The sequence below is a fragment of the Arachis stenosperma genome, chromosome 2, assembly GCF_014773155.1.
Source record: "Arachis stenosperma cultivar V10309 chromosome 2, arast.V10309.gnm1.PFL2, whole genome shotgun sequence".
Taxonomy (NCBI): domain Eukaryota; kingdom Viridiplantae; phylum Streptophyta; class Magnoliopsida; order Fabales; family Fabaceae; genus Arachis; species Arachis stenosperma.
In genome coordinates this window covers 84,346,398-84,371,460 of record NC_080378.1, presented here as the reverse complement: position 1 = coordinate 84,371,460, position 25,063 = coordinate 84,346,398, and the positions used below count along the sequence as shown (strand labels likewise).

Below are 25,063 nucleotides of genomic sequence, written 5' to 3'. Positions count from 1 at the left end.
CAGCAACGTAAGTGCTTAATCTCGATGTTTTAGCTTCACTTATTGCATTCTTCGTACACTTTGTATCATGGTTTTAAATTTTGCACCGCAGATCATTCAATGGATGTGTTACGCATTCAATGATGCACAGTCCGAGAGATTCAAACGTGATTTCTACTGTGTCTATCCAGGCATATTGGTATGAATAATATAATATTTTCACAACTTATTGTCGGCACTTTATAACTGACTGATTCTCTTACAACAGGAAACAGTCATGTAACTGCACAACCTCGAATCATTCCATAACGGGCCAGTTACGGTGTATGAGGGCTTGGGTCCAAACTTTGGAGAGGATTCCAGATTCTTTAACAAAGTGGATGCAGCAAAAGGAAAATGGGTGAGACATTGATGTATTTTACATGTTGCATGACACAACATATTTAGACGAGAATGTAGTTGTCCGTGTCAATTAGTATGCATAGTTTGCTAAGTGTTTGTTGCATATGTAACACAATTCTTGATGTTTTTTCTTGATTGACCAGCTGAGTAGTGCTTGTTGAATAGAATCCATCATAATTAGGACGGGGGATGTATCGCCTATTGGTGCCCGTAGATCGGAATGATTGTTTCACTTGTGCGGAATTTGATCTATTTGTGCTTCATGGTACACCATACGCTTAATGTTTGACTATATTGTGACGCGTAAATTTTTGTGACAGTGGTTTATTCCGATGTGTTCAAAAGGACACTGGTGGTTGTATGCATTTGAAGTGGCAAGGAAAAGGATTGTGGTAATCGATAGTCTTCATGATGAGGCACCTAACGATGAAAGAAAGAAACTAGATTTATATGCGGTAAGATCAAACACTTCTTTAAGCATTATTAATGAATACATGAACCACTTAAAACATATGCTAAAGAGATATTGTTGAGTGATTTTCAGGTACGGCTAATTGAAGACATGGTTAAAGTGGCCATCCCGATGTATGACCGGAGTCCAAACGGCCCAGTGTGTGCGTATGCCAAAGTCCCCATGCAACCAAATGGATAAGTAGTTCAAACTAACAAACCCAATAAATGATCATTTCGTTAGTGGGTTTAGCATAACCATTTTATTGATGGCATCGATTTTACTTGATTATCTAGTTGGGACTGCAGTATCTATGCCATCAAATTCATGGAGACATGGAATGAAGATTGTAACATAGATGAATGGAATGATGTAAGTTAACATGTTGGTCTATGTTTTGGTTGTTTTTACCATCTCATGTTAATTTGATACATTAAACAACGTGATGATATCTTTAAAAACTACATAGGAAATGCTTCTGTCAATAAGATGTAAGCTGATGTTAGATATTATCAAGGGAGCCCATAATAAATCAATCCAGCTGGTGTGATCTTTGTTGGAGCAGAAAGACGGACGTGTTCGCCGCAACTATCAAAGAAACAAGAAAAAGGTGGTAAAATTACCATTCACAGCACCAAGCACAAGGTCATTAATGGAAAGAGTGAGAGAATTACCTGTGAGGAAGACCCGGAAAAGGAGAATGCGATAGTTGTACTTAGTTTTCAAACAATACTCTCAAATCTTCTTAGCTTCTTTTTGTGTCCATGGGTTGGAGTTTTATTACAACAGAGTTGCTACATTATCATGGCGAAATTCATTTATATGGTTTATTTCTATTGCAATACATTTGGTTTTGTTGCATGTAGTTAACGATTCCTAAATGCTAAGAGTAAGGAACAACAAAGGTATTAAGCGGATCCATCCACACACAAGGTGAATCACAACTTAAAACTAAAATAACCATCCACCCAACTAATAAATCAAACATCTTTCTTGTACTAGTTGTACCTAATAACAGACAACTCTTAAGTTTTATGAATAAACACCCGAACCCTATAGAAATAACCATCTTCTATCCTACCAAGCCGACCATCCGCGATATACTACTAAAACACCATTCGTAATACACACTAAAAAAACAATTCGCAATCCACACTAAAAAATCATATTGGCACAAATAGAAATAACCATCCACGAACCTGAGCCAGTGAACATCTATATATAACTATTGTAAGTAATAACATGCAATTTTGAATCCACACTAAAAGTAACCATCCACTCACCTAATGACGCGAACATCCAAATTATAAATCCTGTAACTAATTACTTGCCATTCGTAATCAATATTAAAAGTAACCATCCATTAATATATTGAGGTGAACATCCACATTATAACTCGTGACTTATAACATGCCACTCGTCATACACACTAAATAACCATCCAGAAACAAATAGAAATAATCATCTGCAAACCTACTAAATCGAACATCCGCTTTATTTATCTTAGTTACTAAGGCACTCGTTGTATATAAAAAAAATAACCATGCACAAGCCTAAGGAATCGAACATCCATATTATATGACATTTAAATAATCAAAAACAAATAGATAATCCGATAAGAAGTAACCATCCAAACACCAGAAAAATAACAATCAATAACCATAGTAAAGCGAACATCCTAGACATGCTACTCGAAGTTAAAAGCACACAACATCCCAAATTTATTAAATAGTTAAAATACAGATTATACGAGATGTATTTATGCAGACAGTATTCTACAATCAGTCAAACGACATCCAAAAAAAATATAAACAGGCCAGATACGTGAGTAGCATCAAGATAATGCCATGGAAATACCAATTACATAATTTTCTTATCAGAGAAAACCTAAATAAAGAAAATGACCATGAAACATACATATTGAGTTGTATGACTGATGAGCGGATAATTTATACGCTTTTTGGCATTATTTTTAGGTAGTTTTTAGTAAGTTCAAGCTACTTTTAGGGATGTTTTCATTAGTTTTTATGTTAAATTCACATTTTTAGACTTTACTATGAGTTTGTGTATTTTTCTGTGATTTCAGATAATTTCTGGCTGAAATTGAGGGACTTGAGCAAAACTCTGAAAAAGGCTGACAAAAGGACTGCTGATGCTGTTGGAATCTGACCTCCCTGCACTCGAAATGGATTTTATGGAGCTATAGAACTTCAAATGGCGCGCTCTCAACGGCGTTGAAAAGTAGACATCCAAAGCTTTTCAGAAATAAATAATAGTCCATACTTTATTCGGGAATTGACGACGTAAAGTAGCGCTCAACGCCAAGTACATGCTGCTGTGGAGTTAAACGCCAGAAACACGTCATAACCCGGAGTTGAACGCCAGAAACACGCTATAACTCAGCGTTCAACTCCAAGAGAAGCCTCAGCTCGTGGATAGATAAAGCTCAGCCCAAACATACACCAAGTGGGCCCCGGAAGTGGATTTATGCATCAATTACTTACTCATGTAAACCCTAGTAGCTAGTCTAGTATAAATATGATAAGTTACTATTGTATTAGACATCTTTGGTCTCAGTTTTGTTTTATTCTTCATCTTAAGAGGCTATTGATCATGTTTTAGGGGGCTGGCCATTTGGCCATGCCTGAACCTTTCACTTATGTATTTTCAACGGTGGAGTTTCTGCACACCATAGATTAAGGGTGTGGAGCTCTGCTGTACCTCAAGTTTCAATACAATTACCGTTACTTTCTTTTCAATTCTCTTTTATTCTTATTCCAAGATATACGTCGCACTTCAAACTTGATGGATGTGATGATCCGTGACACTCATCATCATTCTCACTTATGAACGCGCGTGACTGACAACCACTTCCGTTCTACTTTAGGCCGGGCGCATATCTCTTAGATTCCCCAACATAATCTTCGTGGTATAAGCTAGATAGATGGCGGCATTCATGGGAATCCGGAAAGTCTAACCTTGTCTGTGGTATTCCGAGTAGGATTCTGGGAATCCGGAAAGTCTAACCTTGTCTGTGGTATTCCGAGTAAGATTCCGGTATTAAATGACCGTGACAAGCTTCAAACTCCTGAAAGCTGGGCGTTAGTGACAGACGCAAAAGAAACAAGGGATTCTATTCCAACCTGATTGAGAACCGACAGATGATTAGCCGTGTTGTGACAGAGCATTTGGACCATTTTCACTGAGAGGATGGGATGTAGCCATCGACAAGGGTGATGCCTCCAGACGATTAGCCATGCAATGACAGCGCATAGGACCATTTTTCCGAGAGAATGAAAAGTAGCCATTGAAGACGGTGATGCCCTACATACAGCTTGCCATGGAAAGGAGTAAGAAGGATTGGATGAATGTAATAAGAAAGTAGAAATACAAGAGGAGCACAGCATCCCCATACGCCTATCTGAAATATCCACTATTGATTTACATAAGTATTTCTATCCCTTTTTATTTTATTTATCTTTATTTATCCAATCTAATCACATTTGACTTTATGAGTCCACTTAACTGGGATTTACAAGGTGACCATAGCTTGCTTCATACCAACAATCTCTGTGGGATCGACCCTTACTCACGTAAGGTATTACTTGGATGACCCAGTACACTTGCTGGTTAAGTTGAACGGAGTTGTGTCCACACATAGCCAATAGCCATTAAATAAATCTCATGCAAATACAAAGAGGGTCACAATTTTCGTCCACCAATGACCTAACAAAAGGGACCTCTAATATAACATAATGGATGTAGTATCGTAAACAATCTAGGTATTGTCAAAGAAGTTTAATAGCGACATGAATCCACCAAGTTTTTGCTTAGCAATCTGCTGAGCGGAAGCCTCCAAAGCTTGATTTGCACCAGATTCTACACGATTATCTTGAAATAAACAAGCTCAATCAAAACCAACCCACTATCGACGTAATAAAAACCATTGTAAAAGTGAAGTTTAACTTTAATTCCTATACATACCTTGCGTACACTCTTCCGCTTTCTCTGCATGGATTTTCTGATTGATTTATCCAACTCATATCCTAACCTTTTGCCTTTTGGACGACCCTTAGTGGTTACCTTTGATAGGGCCTGAATGTCCTCTGTGCCGAAAACGATTGAAGAGCCTATGATGATGCTATTGTGTGCAGTAGCGACAGTGTTATTTCGCATCTTGCCACGGTAATCTACTAGCTTGGCCCTTGCATCTTCCAGAACATTGTGCAGCATGTCTGCCTCATTATCACAGTCCACGAATTCCTGTGCAACATTGTAGAAATGTGCACATAACTCTCTGAATATGTTGTGGCTTTCATTTGAACGTCTAACGTCGTGGCTACTCTTAATGTAGGTGTGCTTGCGCTTTATGTTCTTGCTCCAACGAGGTAAAATTCTAGAATTTTATCTTTTAGTTTCTTGTTAGTCAAGTAATTAATTTTAATTTTAAAATCAAATCTTTTTCGAAATATCTTTTTTATCTTTTTAATCATATCTTTTTATCTTATCTTTTATATCATATCTTTTTCAAAATTTCAAAAAATTTGATTTCAAATATCTTATCTAACTTCTTATCTTCTTATCTTTTCAAATGTGATTTTAATATCTTTTTCAACTAACTATTTGACTTTTTGTTTGTTTCTTATCTTTTTCAAAACCACCTAACTACTTTTCCCTCTCTAATTTTCAAAAATATCTCATCTCTTTTTCAAAAATTCTTTTTGTTTTAAATTTTAATTTTAATTATATCTTATCTTTAATTTTCGAAAATACTAACCCCTTTTTCAAAATTATTTTCGAAATTCTCCCTCTCTTTTCTTATTCTATTTAATTATTTATTTACTAACACTTCTCTTCACCTCTCTTCATCTAAATATCCGAACCCATTCTTCTTCACTCTTCTCCCCTTTCTTTTTCTACTAACATAAAGGAATCTCTATACTGTGACATAGAGGATTCCTCTTCTTTTCTTGTTTTCTTCTCTTTCATATGAGTAGGAACAAGAAAAAAGGCACTCTTGTTGAAATTGATCCTGAACCTGAAAGGACTCTGAAAAGGAAACTAAGAGAAGCTAAACAATCCAGAAACAACATTTCAAAAATTTTCGAACAAGAGAAGGAGATGGTAGCCAAACCCAATAATGATAATGCAAGGAGAATGCTTGGTGACTTCACAAAACCAACGTCCAAATTTGATGGAAGAAGCATCTCCATTCCTGCCATTGGAGCAAACAATTTTGAGCTGAAACCTCAGCTAGTTGCCTTAATGCAACAAAACTGCAAGTTCTATGGACTTCCATCTGAAGATCCTTATCAGTTTTTAACTAAGTTCTTGCAGATCTGTGAGACTGTTAAGACGAATGGAGTTGATCCTGAAGTCTACAGGCTCATGCTTTTCCCTTTTGCTGTAAGAGACAGAGCTAGAATATGGTTGGATTCACAACCTAAGGATAGCCTGGACTCCTGGGAAAAGCTGGTCACAGCCTTCTTGAATAAATTCTTTCCTCCTCAAAAGCTGAGCAAGCTTAGAGTGGATGTTCAGACCTTCAAACAAAAAGATGGCGAATCCCTCTATGAAGCTTGGGAAAGATACAAGCAGTTGACCCAAAGGTGTCCATCTGACATGTTTTCAGAATGGACCATATTAGATATATTCTATTATGGTCTATCTGAGTTTTCGAAAATGTCATTGGACCATTCTGCAGGTGGATCCATTCACCTAAAGAAAACACCTGCAGAAGCTAAAGAACTCATTGACATGGTTGCAAATAACCAATTCATGTACACCTCTGAGAGGAATTCCGTGAATAATGGGACGCCTCAGAGGAAGGGAGTTCTTGAAATTGATGCTCTGAATGCCATATTGGCTCAGAACAAAATGTTGACTCAGTAAGTCAACATGATCTCTCAAAGTATGAATGGATGGCAAAATGCATCCAACAGTACTAAAGAGGCAGCTTCTGAAGAAGCTTATGATCCTGAGAGCCCTGCAATTGCAGAGGTTAATTACATGGGTGAACCTTATGGAAACACCTACAATTCATCATGGAGAAATCATCCAAATTTCTCATAGAAGGATCAACAAAAGCCTCAACAAGGCTTTAACAATGGTGGACGCAATAGGCTGAGCAATAGCAAGCCTTTTCCATCATCTTCTCAGCAACAGACAGAGAATTATGAACAAAACACTTCTAATTTAGCCAATCTAGTCTCTGATCTGTCAAAAGCCACTTTCAATTTCATGAGTGAAACAAGATCCTCCATCAGAAATCTGGAGGCACAAGTGGGCCAGCTGAGTAAGAAAGTAATTGAAACTCCTCCCAGTATTCTCCCAAGCAATACAGAAGAGAATCCAAAAGGAGAGTGCAAGGCCATTGATGTAATCAATATGGCCGAATGCACAAGGGAGGAGGAGGACAAAAATCCTAGTGAGGAAGACCTCCTGGGACGTCTCTCAAGCAAGAAAGAATTTCCTATTAAGGATCCAAAGGAATCTGAGGCTCATATAGAGACCATAGAGATTCCATTAAATCTCCTTCTGCCATTCATGAGCTCTGAAGACTATTCTTCCTCTGAAGAGGATGAAGATGTGACTGGAGAGCAAGTTGCTCAATATTTAGGAGCTATCATGAAGCTGAATGCCAAGTTATTTGGTAATGAGACTTGGGAAAGTGAACCTCCCTTGCTCATTAGTGAACTAGACACCTGGATTCAGCAAATTTTACCTCAAAAGAGACAAGATCCTGGCATGTTCTTAATACCTTGTACCATAGGCACCATGACCTTTGAAAAAGCTCTATGTGATCTGGGATCAGGGATAAATCTTATGCCACTCTCTGTAATGGAGAAGCTGGGGATCATTGAGGTACAACCTGCCTTGTTCTCATTACAATTGGCAGACAAGTCATTGAGACAACCTTATGGAATAGTAGAGGACGTGTTAGTAAGGGTTGAAGGCCTTTACATCCCTGCTGATTTCATAATCTTAGACGCTAGGAAGGAAGAGGATGAGTGTATCATCCTTGGAAGACCTTTCCTAGCCACAGCAGGAGCTGTGATAGATGTCAACAGAGGTAAATTAGTCCTTCAATTGAATGGGGACTACCTTGTGTTTAAGGCACATGGCCATCCCTCTGTGACAAAAGAGAGTAAGCATGAAGAGCTTCTCTCAGTTCAGAGTCAAGAAGAGCCCCCAAAGTCAAACTTTAAGTTTGGTGTTGGGAGGCCACAACCAAACTCTAAGTTTGGTGTTAAGACCCCATATCCAAACTCTAAATTTGGTGTTGGGACTATACAACATTGACCTGATCACCTTGTGGCTCCATGAGAGCTCACTGTCAAGCTAATGACATTAAAAGAGCGCTTGTTGGGAGGCAACCCAATTTTATTTATCTAATTTTTATTTTATTTTATTTTTTTGTTATTTTGTGTTTTATTAGGTACATGATCATGCGGAGTCACGAAAAAATTATAAAAATTAAAAATAGAATCAAAAACAGCAGAAGAAAAATCACACCTTGGAGGAAGGACAGACTGGCGTTCAATGCCAGTAAGAAGCATCTGGCTGGCGTTCAACGCCAGAACAGAGCATGAATCTGGCGCTGAATGCCAGAAACAAGCAACATTCTGACGTTTGAACGCCAGGAATGTGCCTTGAGGAAAGCTGGCGCTGAACGCCAGTAACAAGCATGGAACTGGCGTTCAACGCCAGAAACATGCTTCACATGGGCGTTGAACGCCCAAAACATGCATCACCTCGGCGTTTAAATGCCAGAATGGTATGCAAAGGCATTTTACATGCCTATTTGGTGCAGGGATGGAATTCCTTGACACCTCAGGATCTGTGGACCCCACAGGATCACCTCAGGATCTGTGGACCCCACAGGATCACCTCAGGATCTATGGACCCCACAGGATCCCCACCTAACATATTCCCACCTTACCTCCTAATCCTATAACACTCTTCCCCATGTCACACTTCCCAACAACTTTAATCTCTGAATCTCTCCTCCCAATAAACACTATTTCCCAAAACCCTTCACCAATCACTTCAATCTCTCTTCCCCATACACCCCACCTACCTTCAAAATTCAATAACACTTTTCCACCCAAACCCACCCTAAAATGGCCGAACCTACCCTCTCCCATTTTCCTATATAAACCCCTCCATTCCACTTCATTTTTACACAACACAACCCCTTCTTCTATATCTTGGCCGAAACTTACACTCCTCCTTCTCCTCCATATTTTCTTCTTCTTCTTCTTCTCTTCTTTCTTCTCTTGCTCGAGGGCGAGCAATATTTTAAGTTTGGTGTGGTAAAAGCATAAGCTTTTTTGTTTTTCCATTACCATCAATGGCACCTAAGGCCGGAGAATCCTCTAGAAAAGGAAAAGGGAAGACAAAAGCTTTCACCTTCGAGTCATGGGAGATGGAAAGATTCATCTCCAAAAGCCATCAAGACCACTTCTATGATGTTGTGGCAAAGAAGAAGGTGATCCCTGAGGTCCCTTTCAAGCTCAAGAAAAATGAGTATCTGGAGATCCGACATGAGATCCGAAGGAGAGGTTGGGAAGTCCTAACCAACCCCATGCAACAAGTCGGAATCTTAATGGTTCAAGATTTCTATGCCAATGCATGGATCACTAGGAACCATGATCAAAGTATGAACCCGAGTCCAAAGAATTATCTCACAATGGTTCGGGGGAAATACTTAGATTTTAGTTCGGAAAATGTAAGGTTGGCGTTCCACTTGCCCATGATGCAAGAAGATGTACGCCCCTACACTAGAAGGGTTAACTTTAATCAAAGGTTGGACCAAGTCCTTATGGACATATGTGTGGAAGGAGCTCAATGGAAAAGAGACTCCAAAGGCAAGCCAGTTCAACTAAGAAGACTGGACCTCAAGCCTGTGGCTAGAGGATGGTTGGAGTTCATTCAACGCTCCATCATTCTCACTAGCAACCGATCTGAAGTTACTGTGGATCGGGCCATCATGATTCATAGCATCATGATTGGAGAGGAAGTAGAAGTTCATGAAGTCATCTCCAATGAGTTCTACAAAATAGCCGAAAAGCCCTCCACCATGGCAAGGCTAGCTTTTCCTCACCTTATTTTCCATCTATGTTACTCAGCTGGAGTTATCATAGAAGGAGACATCTCCATTGAAGAGGATAAGCCCATCACCAAGAAGAGGATGGAGCAAGCAAGAGAGACCCTCCACGGATCTCAAGAGATGCATGAGGAAGCTCATCATCAAGAAATCCCTGAGATGCCTCAAGGGATGCACTTTCCTCCCAACAACTATTGGGAACAACTCAACACTTCCTTAGAAGATTTGAGCCACAATGTGGAACAATTAAGGGTGGAACATCATGAGCACTCCATCATTCTCCATGAAATAAGAGAAGATCAAAGAGCAATGAGGGAGGAGCAACAAAGGCAAGGAAGGGACATAGAAGAGCTTAAGGACATTGTTGGTCCTTCAAGAAGAAGACGCCACTAAGGTGGATTCATTCTTTGTTCTTATTTCTGTCTGTTTTTCGGTTTCTATGTTATGTTTATCTATATTTTGTGTCTCTACTTCATGATCATTAGTATGTAGTAACTATGTCTTAAAGTTATGAATAATTCCATTAATCCTTCACCTCTCTTAAATGAAAAATGTTTTAATTCAAAAGAACAAGAAGTACATGAATTTCGAATTTATCTTTGAATTTAGTTTAATTATATTGATGTGGTGACAATACTTTTTGTTTTCTGAAAGAAAGCTTGAACAGTGCATATTTTTGATCTTGTTGTTTATGAATGTTAAAATTGTTGGCTCTTGAAAGAATGATGAACAAAGAAAAATGTTATTGATGATCTGAAAAATCATACAATTGATTCTTGAAGCAAGAAAAAGCAGTGAAAAACAAAAGCTTGCGAAAAAAATTGGCAAAAAAAAATATTTAGAAAGAAAAAAAAAAGCAAGCAGAAAAAGCCAATAGCCCTTAAAACCAAAAGGCAAGGGTAAAAAGGATCCAAGGCTTTGAGCATCAATGGATAGGAGGGCCCAAGGAAATAAAATCCAGGCCTAAGCGGCTAAATCAAGCTGTCCCTAACCATGTGCTTGTGTCATGAAGGTCCAAGTGAAAAGCTTGAGACTGAGTGGTTAAAGTCGTGATCCAAAGCAAAAAGAGTGTGCTTAAGAGCTCTGAACACCTCTAACTGGGGACTCTAGCAAAGCTGAGTCACAATCTGAAAAGGTTCACCCAGTCATATGTCTGTGGCATTTATGTATCCGGTGGTAATACTGGGAAACAAAGTGCTTAGGGCCACGGCCAAGACTCATAAGTAGCTGTGTTCAAGAATCAACATACTTAACTAGGAAAGTCAATAACACTATCCAAAATTCTAAGTTCCTAGAGAAGCCAATCATTCTAAACTTCAAAGGAAAAAGTGAGATGCCAAAACTGTTCAGAAGCAAAAAGCTACAAGTCCCACTCATCTAATTATAATTAATATTTATTGATATTCTGGAATTTATAGTATATTCTCTTCTTTTTATCCTATTTGATTTTCAGTTGCTTGGGGACAAGCAACAATTTAAGTTTGGTGTTGTGATGAGCGGATAATTTATACGCTTTTTGGCATTGTTTTTAAGTAGTTTTTAGTAAGTTCAAGCTACTTTTAGGAATGTTTTCATTAGTTTTTATGTTAAATTCACATTTCAAGACTTTACTATCAGTTTGTGTGTTTTTCTGTGATTTCAGGTAATTTCTGGCTGAAATTGAGGGACTTGAGCAAAACTCTAAAAAAGGCTGACAAAAGGACTGCTGATGCTGTTGGAATCTGACCTCCCTGCACTCGAAATGGATTTTCTGGAGCTACAGAACTCTAAATGGCGCATTCTCAACGGCGTTGGAAAGTAGACATCCAGAGCTTTTCAGCAATATATAATAGTCTATATTTTATTCGGGAATTGACGACGTAAAGTGGCGCTCAACGCCAAGTACATGCTGTTGTCTGGAGTTAAACGCCAGAAACACGTCATAACCCGGAGTTGAACGCCAGAAATACGCTATAACTCGGCGTTCAACTCCAAGAGAAGCCTCAGCTCGTGGATAGATCAAGCTCAGCCCAAACATATACCAAGTGGGCCCCGAAAGTGGATTTATGCATCAATTACTTACTCATGTAAACCCTAGTAGCTAGTCTAGTATAAATAGGATAAGTTACTATTGTATTAGACATCTTTGGTCTCAGTTTTGTTTTATTCTTCATCTTAAGAGGCTATTGATCACGTTTTAGGGGGCTGGCCATTCGGCCATGCCTGAACCTTTCACTTATGTATTTTCAACGGTGGAGTTTCTGCACACCATAGATTAAGGGTGTGGAGCTCTGCTGTACCCCAAGTTTCAATACAATTACCATTACTTTCTATTCAATTCTCTTTTATTCTTATTCCAAGATATACGTCGCGCTTCAAACTTGATGGATGTGATGATCCGTGACACTCATCATCATTCTCACTTATGAACGCGCGTGACTGACAACCACTTCCGTTCTACTTTAGGCCGGGCGCATATCTCTTAGATTCCCCAACAGAATCTTTGTGGTATAAGCTAGATAGATGGCGGCATTCATGGGAATCCGAAAAGTCTAACCTTGTCTGTGGTATTCCGAGTAGGATTCCGGGAATCCGGAAAGTCTAACCTTGTCTGTGGTATTCCGAGTAGGATTCCGGTATTGAATGACCGTGACGAGCTTCAAACTCCTGAAGGCTGGGCGTTAGTGACAGACGCAAAAGAATCAAGGGATTCTATTCCAGTCTGATTGAGAACCGACAGATGATTAGCCGTGCTGTGACGGAGCATTTGGACCATTTTCACTGAGAGGATGGAATGTAGCCATCGACAAGGGTGATGCCTCCAGACTATTAGCTATGCAGTGACAGCACATAGGACCATTTTCCCGAGATGATGAAAAGTAGCCATTGAAGACGGTGATGCCCTACATACAGCTTGCCATGGAAAGGAGTAAGAAGGATTGGATGAATGTAATAAGAAAGTAGAAATACAAGAGGAGCACAACATCCCCATATGCCTATCTGAAATTCCTACTATTGATTTACATAAGTATTTCTATCCCTTTTTATTTTATTTATCTTTATTTATCCAATCTAATCACATTTGACTTTATGAGTCCACTTAACTGGGATTTACAAGGTGACCATAGCTTGCTTCATACCAACAATCTCTGTGGGATCGACCCTTACTCACGTAAGGTATTACTTGGATGACCCAGTACACTTGCTGGTTAAGTTGAACGGAGTTGTGTCCACACATAGCCAATAGCCATTAAATAAATCTCATGCAAATACAAAGAGGGTCACAATTTTCGTCCACCAATAACCTAACAAAAGGGACCTCTAATATAACATAATGGATGTAGTATCATAAACAATCTAGGTATTGTCAAAGGAGTTTAACAGCGACATGAATCCACCAAGTTTTTGCTTAGCAATCTGCCGAGCAGAAGCCTCCAAAGCTTGATTTGCACCAGATTCTACACGATTATCTTGAAATAAACAAGCTCAATCAAAACCAACCCACTATCGACGTAATAAAAACCATTGAAAAAGTGAAGTTTAACTTTAATTCTTATACATACCTTGCGTACACTCTTCCGCTTTCTCTGCATGGATTTTCTGATTGATTTATCCAACTCATATCCTAACCTTGTGCCTTTTGGACGACCCTTAATGGTTACCTTTGATAGGGCCTGAATGTCCTCTGTGCCGAAAACGATTGAAGAGCCTATGATGATGCTATTGTGTGCAGTAGCGACAGTGTTATTTCGCATCTTGCCACGGTAATCTTCTAGCTTGGCCCTTGCATCCTCCAGAACATTGTGCAGCATGTCTGCCTCATTATCACAGTCCACGAATTCCTGTGCAACATTGTAGAAATGTGCACATAACTCTCTGAATATGTTGTGGCTTTCATTTGAACGTCTAACGTCGTGGCTACTCTTAATGTAGGTGTGCTTGCGCTTTATGTTCTTACTCCAACGAGGTAAAACATAGCAGGAAGGCACCTCATTAACTTTGTAAGATGAAAGTACTACAAGAAGTGGCAACATAATATACCTGCACTCTCGAACAAGTTGCAATTACATCGAACCTCGTGTGTCGAACGATCAAAATGGACGTCAAACGTAACATATCGATTCGTCTCATAGACTAGTATTTTCTCTTCCATTTTTATCCTAGCGGAGTTGCCCTGTTCATCCACGGCACAAATAGTGCAATCAGCCTTCTTGCCAAACTCGGTTTGGACATCCTTAAACATCTCGTTGGTATACTCTTTTTGAAATCGTCTCTCGATGGCTGATCTAGTTGAACATGGAATTAGACCTCTCGAGTCTGTAGCATCGTCCTCCAGTTCCTTCTGCTCTTTCGTTCTTAGGACATTGTCGAACTCATGGACGAACTGGACCAAACTAGTCTTACAATTTAAGTATCCATCAAAGAATGAATGCATACCCTCACTCCTCTGTGTACTCCTTATGGAAGCCCAGAATTGACCCTTGAAAAAGATAGGCACCCACATGTGTCGGTCTCAAACAGATCTAAAAAAGAAATAAACCCACCAAAAAACAAAACCATGCATAAGAACGTTTTTCCAAAACAGAATACAAGAACACAACAACATCTAAGCACTTCTGGCACATGATTTTCCTAAAAAGACACAAACCTGATAGTCATCTGTTGTGATGTAAGTTGAACTCATCAATGAACTCAGCCCAATGATCCTCGAAATCCTCAACCGACTTAGAGTTCCATATAATGTGTTTCAACTCAAGATTCAACTCTTTGAACCTAGAATAACCTCCAAGCTTGTTGTGTATCTTTTGTGTTATATGCCATATGCACCACCGGTGTCGTGTATTGGGCAAGACCTTCTTAATTGCCCAAACATAGACTTGCATTGGTCTGTGATGATGCCCTTCGGTGCCGTTCCCATGCACTCCAGCCATTGTGTGAACACCCACTCAAAATTTGGGATCTCCTCACTGCCTAGCAGAGCGCAGCCTAGCAAAGTAGACTTACTATGGTGGTTCACACCAATGAAAGCAGCGAACGGCAATCCATGCCTAAAGGACGAACAACTATATTTAGAAACATGAAACTAATAAAAATAATAAAATAATTAAACAATGTAAACTTAAATACATTTTACCGATTCGTGCTGTATGTGGTATCAAATGAAATCACCTCTCCATAGTATTCATAAGATGCCCTACACCTTGCATCCACCCAAACTGTACTCGTAAACTTGTTATCCTCATTTATATTCACTGCGTAAAAGTAGTTCGAATTCAACTCCTTTATTCGCATGAAGTAGTTCAGCATCTCCTTGACATCTGCGTTGACATTTGTGGATCGGAGTCTTGATGAAATGTAATTCCTGACGTCCTTCTCTGAAAAGCCCAAGTTCGAAGGCCCACCAACCTCATTGGCTAATGCTAGAAAGGTCTTGTTGGGTCGAATGCCCGTCTCATCATTAACCTCAATGGTACACTTCACATGCATTGTTAACTCCCTGTTCTCGTGGTAGTGCACCGCCTTCCTAGTTGAACACAGGTGTGAGTGATTTAGTTCAACCTTCAACAAGACCCAATCATGCTTTTTCCTATCAAACTTTGCATATATTCTTACTCTGCATCCCACACCTGCCATTGTGTTCTTCTGTGTGGGTGCCTTGACACGAGACTCCCGGAAACCCTCCCGATTGCAATAGATAGATTGGTTGATCGGTTGCTTTGTCATCCTATCAAAATTTGTGGCCCTTATCTTACTTATGAAACCAACTTTTTTTGCATAGGTCGCATAAAAATCCTGGGCCAACTTCAAATGCTCAAACCGCATCCTAACTCTTGGTATTTCATCGTCAGCAAGGCAACTATGGTCTGGTAACTGCAAATTAGTTCAAAATAGACATCATTTCAGCCACACAACGATAAATGGTCTATTCAAATATGCGGTTAACGAAAAAACAACAATAAAATAGAGTTCAAACCTCATCAACAAGTTCTGTGTCATCATATTCCAACTCAGTAATTTCCGTACATTCTATGGCCTACAATCAAACATACACAACGTAAATAGTATCTATAATAAAATATCAACTAAATAGATTTTATTAATACTATATCCAAAAATATGATATTAAAATTTATTAATATGAATGAATTAAGCTAAAGTGGCACCTAATCAGTTAGTATTGTGTTAATTATTATTTATATAGAGAATGCATAAATCCACCACATATCAAGTATCACTACACAAACTAAAATAGAGTCTTCTACTACCATGTAAAAAGTCTCGTTATTAGCTACTATAATTTTCTTCCATATTTATCCAAACTTGTTAGTGCATGCATGGTTTGATAGTATACAGATGGGGATTGTAACAATTTTAGTCGCAACCATGTGCAAAATTTTCTTATTTAACTCTATATATATATTCAAAACATGTCAGGGTGACCTATTAAAGAGGTATTGTAACAATTCATCATATCCAGTAAATAAATTTCTAACTTCATCTTCTTTAGAACTTTTCACATGGTTCATTGAAACTAGTTATAAAAACTAACAAGAACTCAATCTGTAACTAATAAGTAGTAACAACTAACTAATACATTGTATTATAACATTCCACCATTCTAAAAATGTAATTATTTTTTCTTTTTAGGTTGAAAAATTTAAACTAATCCTTTCACGGGATCATTCACTTATATATTACACTTTAACTAATAACCACATGAATGAACAAGAACACCATCCAAATTGTTCCGTTTGTAACAAAATATCATAATGGATTAAGAATGTTGAGCTTTTAATAACTATCTAATTTATATGAAAATAAACATACGTCTAAAAGAAACAAGATACATTGTTTACCTTGTCCAACTGTCACTTTCTCCGTCGAACGAATCACCTGTAAAAGAAACTGGTACGAGACAACTCGGTTCAACGAAATTGTGCTCCATTAAAATGGTTGTGATAGGTGGAGACTTTGGGCTGCAGGGGCTGCACAGGGCATGATCACAGTGACCGACGACAGGTTGCACGATGCACGGGTTGACGGGTGTGGTGAAAAAAAAAATTTCTCCACTTGGGAGGCTGCCGGACGTTGGAACAGGGAGGGCAGCGTGGGTTGTAGGTGGGCTGGAAAGTGAGCCTTTTTTGTTGGGAAGGACCACCGCAAGAGAGAGGAGATATGGTGAGGATATGAAACGTGTGCTAGTTCCCTAGTTTCAAAAATCTGATATTTTAAATTTTGAAAAATGGTTATTAGTATAATTAAATTAATTACATCATTAATTAAATTTATGAGTAATTTACATTTGTAACCCTATTGTTCATATTGTTCATTAGGATTATTGTTCCCCTATACTTTTCCAATGAAAATATAAGGAAAAGTATAGGTAGACAATAAAAATATTAAACAATGTGAATAATAGATATATTGGATATTCAATTCACTATGTGTGCGGATGGTTATCTTAATATTAAGATCTAGGTGGATAATTTGGGAGTATAGTGTGTTTTTACTTTATTGGACTAATTTTAGAGCTTATTGTTCACATTGTTCACAAAAGTCTTTGGTTACTGTTCCGGGCGTTACCTAAAACTGTAGGTCAATCTCGGACGAGATCTTCTGTGCTGGTCGGAGCCGACGTGTCCGGCAGGTGTGTAGCGGCCGGAGCTGGTGTGTCCGACTTGTTGGACCTGGTGATGGTGCTGATCCTTCGTCCCCGGAGGGTGGGGGGTACCTGCAAGGGACTCCAATGCTTAAGTTAGCAAGGGTATTAAGCAGGTATTGAGTAAAATCAGAGTATGAGTTATACCTGGGTGCTCCAGTGTATTTATAGTGGTGAGACGTGACCTTTTTGGATAAGATAAGTTAGTTATCTTATCTTATCTTTATCTTTTAGTTGAGGTCAGTGTATCTTCAATGGAACCGCCTCTATCCTATAGGCTTGGGCTGCCTTAGGATTCGGGTCGTACTCCTCTATTTGGGCCCTTAACTGGGCTCTCCTGTCGATTTGGCCGAGCTCTTTGAAAAGAGGTCGGATAGTTTGACCTGAAGAGGTTGGTCGCTTTATCTCAAATCATCCCAGGTCGGATAGCTCGACCCAGGGTATGAATAGTGCCCTTGCTTGAGCTCGATCTTCTTTTCGAGGTCGAGTCTTTGACTTCGGTCCTTCTTAAAGTCGAACTCAAGCACTTGTCGATTCTTTTCTTTGTAAAGACCTTTTTTGAATGTAGAACGTTTTCCTCTAAAAGCGCGCGCCTTTGTATTAGCGATTTTTTGGGAACGCAAGCGGTTTTGATATCCGTATTTAATTGGCATTAATTGCCCTTCATTTTCTCTTGGCTTTTATTTTGAATTTTTCAATCAAAAAACGGTTTCTCTTCTTCATTTCTTCTTGCGTAACTTCTCCCTTTACTCTCTTGTTTTTCTATTTCTCTCATCTGTTCTCTGTCTTTCGCTTGCGCCTCTACTTTCTTGTGTTTGCGGTGTCGCTTGGCGGTCTTCTGGGCAGCCTTTATCTTTGCGCTTCCACTCTTCCTCGAAGCTTCTTTCGTCTCCAGGTTAGTCCCATTTCGTATTTTGTTTTCGGCTTTTGCGATGAAGTTTTCCTTTTGATCTTCTTTTTGGAGAAAGTTTGGATTTTTCTGTTTTTATCGTGCTTGACTTTGTTGCATGCTCTAGAATTTTCTTCGTTTTTTGGTGTGAACCTTTTTCTTGTTGCTTGAATCTTTTTCTTTTGCATGTTGCCGCCGTTTCTGTTGGTGCCTTGGTTGATGATTTTGCTTGATTTTGAAAAGTTTTGTGCCTTTGCTGTTTTTCCGTTTGGCCTTCTTGGTGTTCTGATAAACTGTAGCAGTAGTGTTGGTATACTGTGGGAGCAATGCTTTTCCTGATAAACTGTAGAAGGGTGGACCCTCTGCGTTTTTGCTTCCTTTGCTTTCTTTTCTGGATTTTATTTTGATGAGTGCCGAGATGTAGATTGTAGAAATGATTTTGAAGACCCTTCTTGTTTATTGCCCCCAAGGGATGCTCCAAGACTTCTTCTCTTGAGTCTTGGGGTTTTTCCCTTTTTGGTTTATTCGTCCATCGAGATGTTTTGACCCATGTCCGAGATGTTTTTAAGTAATCCACTCTTCTTTTCTTTTTGTAGGATTTAGTTGGCCTCATGTCTTCCCAAAATAACATTGTAGAGATGCCTTCCCAGGTTCCTGCGGGTATGGCCGATTGGGTGGACTCCATGGTTCTCCTGTGTGTCTCGCTGGCTGACTCTGAGTTTTGTGCTCAGCTTAGGCAGTTTCATAGTGTCTGTAGCAATTCTGGTGATGAGAAGAACTATGAACTTGTCCCTCCTTCTTCTGACGAGAGAGTCTGTTTTTCAACTCGGGTTGTTGATGGTCGCCCTTTCTTTTATGCTTATGACTTTTTCTTTGGTCAGCTGGGTATCACCATTCCTTTTACTCAATTTGAAATTGACTTGTTATGGTCTTGTAATGTTGCCCCTTCTCAACTTCACCCCAACTCATGGGGTTTTATAAAAATTTTCCAATTGTTGTGCAATGGCTTTGGTATTCCTGCTTCCCAATCTCTCTTCTTCTACTTGTTTGTCTTGACTAAGCCTGGAGTGGTGAAAAAGAAGGCAGCTTGGGTCTCCTTTCGTTCCACCCAGGAAAAGAAGGTTTTTTCCATGTTTGACGAGTCATTCCGCGATTTTAAAAACTATTTTTTCAAGGTCCGAGCTGTTAAAGGAACTCGGCCCTTTTTTCTAGACAAAAATGATGAGCCTGCCTTTCCCCTGGAATGGCAAAAAGATGTGAGGGTCTCCAGGTATTCTTGGGACATGTTGGACGAGGCTGAGCGAGCCTTTGTGACTGTTTTGGAAGAACGCTGGGGTCAACCTCCCCATCTTGATACAAAGAAATTTCTAACCAATCCTTCTCTTCTTCAAACTAAACTGGGTATCTTGTGTTTTCTTTGCTGTTTGTTTATGTTACTTGTAGCTGTATTTCCGACTTGTTCGATTTGTTGCTTGACTTCTGTTTTATTTGCAGAGGCAAAGAAGAATAATGAATCTATGAAGGCTTTTAAGAGGGCGCAGAGGGCGACTGCTGCCAGGAATATTGCCGCCAAGGCGGCTGGGGAGGGGTCCTCTCAAGTGCGTGAGAAACCAGCAGTACCAAGTTCCCCCAAGGTGAAAAAAGTGATTCCGACACCTCGGGTCCGCTTGGTGGATCCTAACCCTACTTCTGCCGTTCCATCTGTTGCCCCTCCAAGTAAGAAGCAAAAGACGGTTGAGCCCTTCGACTTCAATGCCCCTGACTTCAATGCCATCGAGTTCATAGATCAACAAATTGGGCCCTATGGTACTCTCTCAATGGACGATGTGTCCATCCTCCATCATTTGGAATTTATGGCCCGGAATTACGTGCAGATGGCGTTTATGGCGGCCGCTATACACCGGACTGCTCAAAGTCTCCCTCTTCATGCCACCAAGGCATTTATGGAGGAGGCAAAGCAGGAGTTCGACCGGATGAAGGAGCTGAAGGAGGAGCTCGAATTAAAGGTGACCAAGTTAGAGAAGGATCTAGAAAATGAGAAGGCGAGTTCCCTTTCGCTGGCGGCTTCTTTGAGGTTGGCCGAGGACACAGCCTTGATGCATAAGGAGAGTTACGTCATGACTTATCGGGAGGTGATGCGCCTGAGGGAGGAGTTGAACAATGCCCGGGAGGATTATTCTGAGCTCCAAGGTCATCTCGTGGGCAGTGTGACTGCTGCTTACGAGAACTTGAAGGAGCAATTTCGGGTCATTGCTCCCGAGGCCGATCTCACCCCTTTCAGCCTGGACAATGTTGTCAGGGATGGCAAGATTGTCCCTGATGACGATGGTGATGATGATGCTGATCCTCCTCCTGTGTCCTCTGCCAAAGTGTCGACTTCTTCTGCTCTTCCGGTTGCGCCTGATTCGGATTGCCAGGTTCTGAACCGGGAAGATGGAACTGTAGATGCCATGCCTATTCAGACTCATCCTCCTTCTCTTTGTCCTGATGATGCCAAGAAAGTTCCTGAAGCTTGTTGATCTGTAGCTGGCCCGGCTTGTGGGCTTTTGAAACTTTTTTATTTAATCGCTGACACTTCTTAGTTGCTTTATCTAGCAACTTTTATATTTTGAACAATAGCTTACTGTCTTTTGGTGGTAAGTTTTGGTGGCCTTTTACGGCCTTTTTTTTTTTTAAAAAAAAGTGGTTTTTTGACTTGGCATCTTCTTCTGTTTGCTGATGTTTGAAATTTTGCAGCTTGACCTCCTCGGATTGTTTTATTTTATTGTTTGTAGCTTTGATCCTTTGAGGTTGTGACTCAGGGGTCCAACTTGTTTCTTGATGGGTCTTTTGCGCTGGTCCCTCTTTTAGTTATTTCTATAATCCTCTTTTTTGGACCTTTGTTAGGTCTCTTTTCAGGGATTACTTTGATAACTTTGAAGTGGTAGGAGTCCGACTTGGTTATGTCGGTCTCCTTTAAGTTATTTTTTGTAGTCCTCTTTCTTGGATCTTTGTCAGATCTCTTTCAGGGATTACTTCGCATAACTTTTACGTGGTAGGAGTCCGACTTGGTTATGCCAGTCTCCTTTAAGTTATTTTTTGTAGTCCTCTTTCTTGGATCTTTGTCAGATCTCTTTCAGGGATTACTTCGCATAACTTTTACGTGGTAGGAGTCTGACTTGGTTATGCCGGTCTCCTTTAAGTTATTTTTTGTAGTCCTCTTTCTTGGATCTTTGTCAGATCTCTTTCAGGGACTACTTCGCATAACTTTTAAGTGGTAGGAGTCCGACTTGGTTATGCCGGTCTCCTTTAAGTTATTTTTTGTAGTCCTCTTTCTTGGATCTTTGTCTGATCTCTTTCAGGGACTACTTCGCATAACTTTTAAGTGGTAGGAGTCCGACTTGGTTATGCCGGTCTCCTTTAAGTTATTTTTTGTAGCCCTCTTTCTTGGATCTTTGTCAGATCTCTTTCAGGGACTACTTTGCATAACTTTTTGTTTTGGGCCGACTTGATTATGTCAGGCCCTTCTAAGTTAAAGTAATCCTCTTTAATTGGGTTGGCCAGACCTCTTTCCAGGGTTTACTTATAACTTGGGTTGACTTGGTTCGACTTCTTAATGTTCGACCAGTCCTTAAGTTATTATTTTAGCGATCCGTAAGACCTCGTCAGGTTCTTTCTTAGATCACTTTCGATAACTTCTTACATTATTCTGTGTTCATCTTTGCCGATTTGTAGAAAGTGGTTGTCATCTCTAGATCGTCCTTTGGGTGAATCGCGTTTTCACCTTTATCGGACGGTTGTCTTTATCGTGATCGTGTAGTGAAATTTGTTTTTCACTTTCTGCCGATCTGTTGCTTTATAATTGGACGATGAATGCTTCAGATTAATGCGTCTTGGAATCTTTGTAGAATATCTAAAATATATTTTGTAAAAAGAAAAAGTGCAAATATATACATATGGGATTGTTTGAATCTCAACTTCGTGCCTCATTAAAAAACCTTTTCAGGAAAAAGAGTGCATCCAATGATGAGATCTTTGTTTATTCTAACTGTAGTACCTTCTTAGGTTGCAGGTGTGCCATGATCTGGGAAACTCTCGTCCGTCGAGTTCAGACAGTCTGTAGTAGCCCTTTCCAAGTATTTTTACAACTCGGTAGGGTCCTTTCCAGTTTGCTGCCAGCTTTCCTTCTCTTGGTCGAGTTGTTCCAATATCATTTCAGATTAGGATGAGATCATTCTCTGCAAAACTTCTCGGTACTACCTTTTGATTATATCTGGAGACCATTCGGCGCTTTAGAGCTTCTTCCCTTATCCGAGCTCTTTCTTGGATTTCGGGTAATAAGTCGAGCTCTTCTCTCTGAAGTTGGGAGTTTGCTCCCTCATTGTAGTGAACTACTCTAGGCGACCTTTCCTCAATCTCTACTGGAATTATTGCCTCTATTCTGTATGCTAGTCGGAAGGGGGATTCCTTCGTGGAGGAATGTGCCGTTGTTCGATATGCCCATAGAACTTGTGGAAGCTCCTCCGCCCAGGCTCCCTTTGCATCTTGTAATCTCCATTTTAATCCGGCTAATATGACTTTGTTAGCAGCCTCAGCCTGTCCATTGGCTTGTGGATGTTCAACGGAGGTGTACTGGTGCTTTATGTTCAAGTCAGTTACTAGTTTTCTAAAGCCTGCATCTGTGAATTGAGTGCCATTGTCCGTGGTTATTGAATATGGAACCCCGAACCTTGTGACAATGTTTCTATATAAGAATTTCCGGCTTCTCTGAGCGGTGGCATTAGCTAGGGGCTCTACCTTGATCCACTTTGTGAAGTAATCTACCTCTACTATGAGGAATTTAACTTGTCCTGATCCCTGTGGGAAGGGACCGAGAAGATCGAGTCCCCACTTCGCGAACGGCCAAGGCGAGGTCACGCTAATGAGCTCTTCTAGCGGGGCGATGTGAAAGTTGGCATGTTTCTGACATGGTGGACATGTCTTTACAAATTCTGTAGCTTCTTTCTGTAGAGTTGGCCAATAAAATCCTGCCCGGAGTACTTTTTTAGCGAGAGCTCGTGCCCCGAGATGATTACCACAAATGCCGCCGTGTACTTCTTCTAGCACTTCCCTTGTGTTGGAGGTTGGCACGCATTTTAGTAAAGGTGTTGAGATTCCTCTTTTGTACATGATGTTGTTTATGATAGTGTAGTACTGTGCCTCCCTTTTTAACTTCTTTGCCTCCTTTTTTTCTGTGGGAAGTGTTCCTGCTTTGAGGTAGTTGATTATGGGGGTCATCCATCCTTGGTCCTGACTTGTTATAGTCAAGACTTTTTCTTCTTCCGAGATTGACGGGTTTTGCAACATTTCCAGGATGAGGCTCCTATTGTTGCCCCCCGGTTTGGTGCTGGCTATTTTTGAGAACGCATCAGCCTGGGCATTTTGTTCGCGAGGTATGTGGCAGATTTTGTACTCCCCGATTTGTCCGAACTGTTCCTTGGTTTTATCCAAATATTTTTTCATGGTGGGATCTTTGGCTTGGTAGCTCCCTGTTATTTGTGATGTGACTACTTGTGAATCGCTGTAAATGTTTAGTTTTTGAGCTCCGACCTCTTTGGCCAGCTTCAAACCGGCTAATAATGCTTCATATTCTGCCTGGTTGTTTGAGGCCGGGAACCCGAACTTGAGGGAAAGCTCAACTTGGGTTCCTTGGTCGCTTTCTATTATCACGCCTGCGCCGCTTCCAGTTTTATTTGAAGAACCGTCCACGTAAAGGTTCCATTCTGTCGGGGTTTCTAGGGCATCTGTGAATTCTGCGATAAAATCGGCCAGATACTATGATTTGATTGCCGTCCGAGCTTCATATTGGAGGTCAAACTCTGACAACTTGACTGCCCATTGTAGAATTTTGCCAGCCAGATCTGTTTTCTGTAATATTCCTTTTATGGGCTGGTTAGTTCGAACTTTAATGGTGTGAGCCTGGAAGTACGGGTGGAGTCGTCGAGATGTTAGAATGAGGGTATAGACAAATTTTTCTATTTTCTGGTAGTTCAACTCGGATCCCTGTAGCGCTTTGCTAATGAAGTAGACGGGTTGTTGCCCATTTTCGTCTTCTCTGATTAGTGCTGAGGCTATTGCCCGACTCCCTACTGCGAGATATAATATGAGCGGTTCTCCTTCTCGTGGTCGAGATAGGATAGGTGGCCGTCCTAAGAACTCCTTGAAGTCTTGGAAGGCTTGCTCACATTCTGTCGTCCATTCGAACTATTTTCCCTTTCTTAAAGTAGCATAGAAGGGGAGAGATCTTATCGCAGCTCCTGCTAAGAATCGGGATAGGGCGGCCAACCTCCCATTGAGTTGTTGTACTTCTTTAACACAGGTTGGGCTCTTCATGTTGAGTATGGCTTGACATTTGTCTGGATTTGCTTCAATTCCCCTTTGTGTGAGCATGAAGCCTAAGAATTTGCCTGCTTCGACTGCGAAGGTGCACTTTGCGGGATTGAGCCGCATGTTGTGCTTCCTTATAGTGTAAAACACTTGAGTCAGGTCGGATAATAATGTATCTTCGCTTTGTGTCTTTATCAACATGTCGTCCACATAGACTTCCATGATTTTTCCGATGTGATCTGAGAAGAC

At 40.2% G+C, this 25,063-nt stretch overlaps 2 protein-coding genes across 2 annotated transcripts; both read right to left on the bottom strand.

Annotated features, from left to right (window-relative positions):
* Positions 1 to 4,711: 4,711 nt before the first annotated feature.
* LOC130963083 (protein FAR1-RELATED SEQUENCE 1-like) lies at positions 4,712 to 14,424 on the bottom strand. Its single transcript, XM_057889234.1, has 3 exons — positions 13,962 to 14,424; positions 13,484 to 13,917; positions 4,712 to 5,095 (listed from the first exon to the last, which is right to left on the bottom strand). Exons 1-3 carry the CDS (start codon positions 14,422 to 14,424, stop codon positions 4,712 to 4,714), a joined length of 1,281 nt encoding a protein of 426 aa, XP_057745217.1.
* Positions 14,425 to 15,050: 626 nt separating this feature from the next.
* On the bottom strand, positions 15,051 to 16,447 carry LOC130963082 (protein FAR1-RELATED SEQUENCE 5-like). Its single transcript, XM_057889232.1, has 3 exons — positions 16,415 to 16,447; positions 15,895 to 15,954; positions 15,051 to 15,791 (listed from the first exon to the last, which is right to left on the bottom strand). The coding sequence occupies exons 1-3, from the start codon at positions 16,445 to 16,447 to the stop codon at positions 15,051 to 15,053; spliced, it is 834 nt and encodes a 277-aa protein (XP_057745215.1).
* Between the last annotated feature and the right edge of the window lie 8,616 nt (positions 16,448 to 25,063).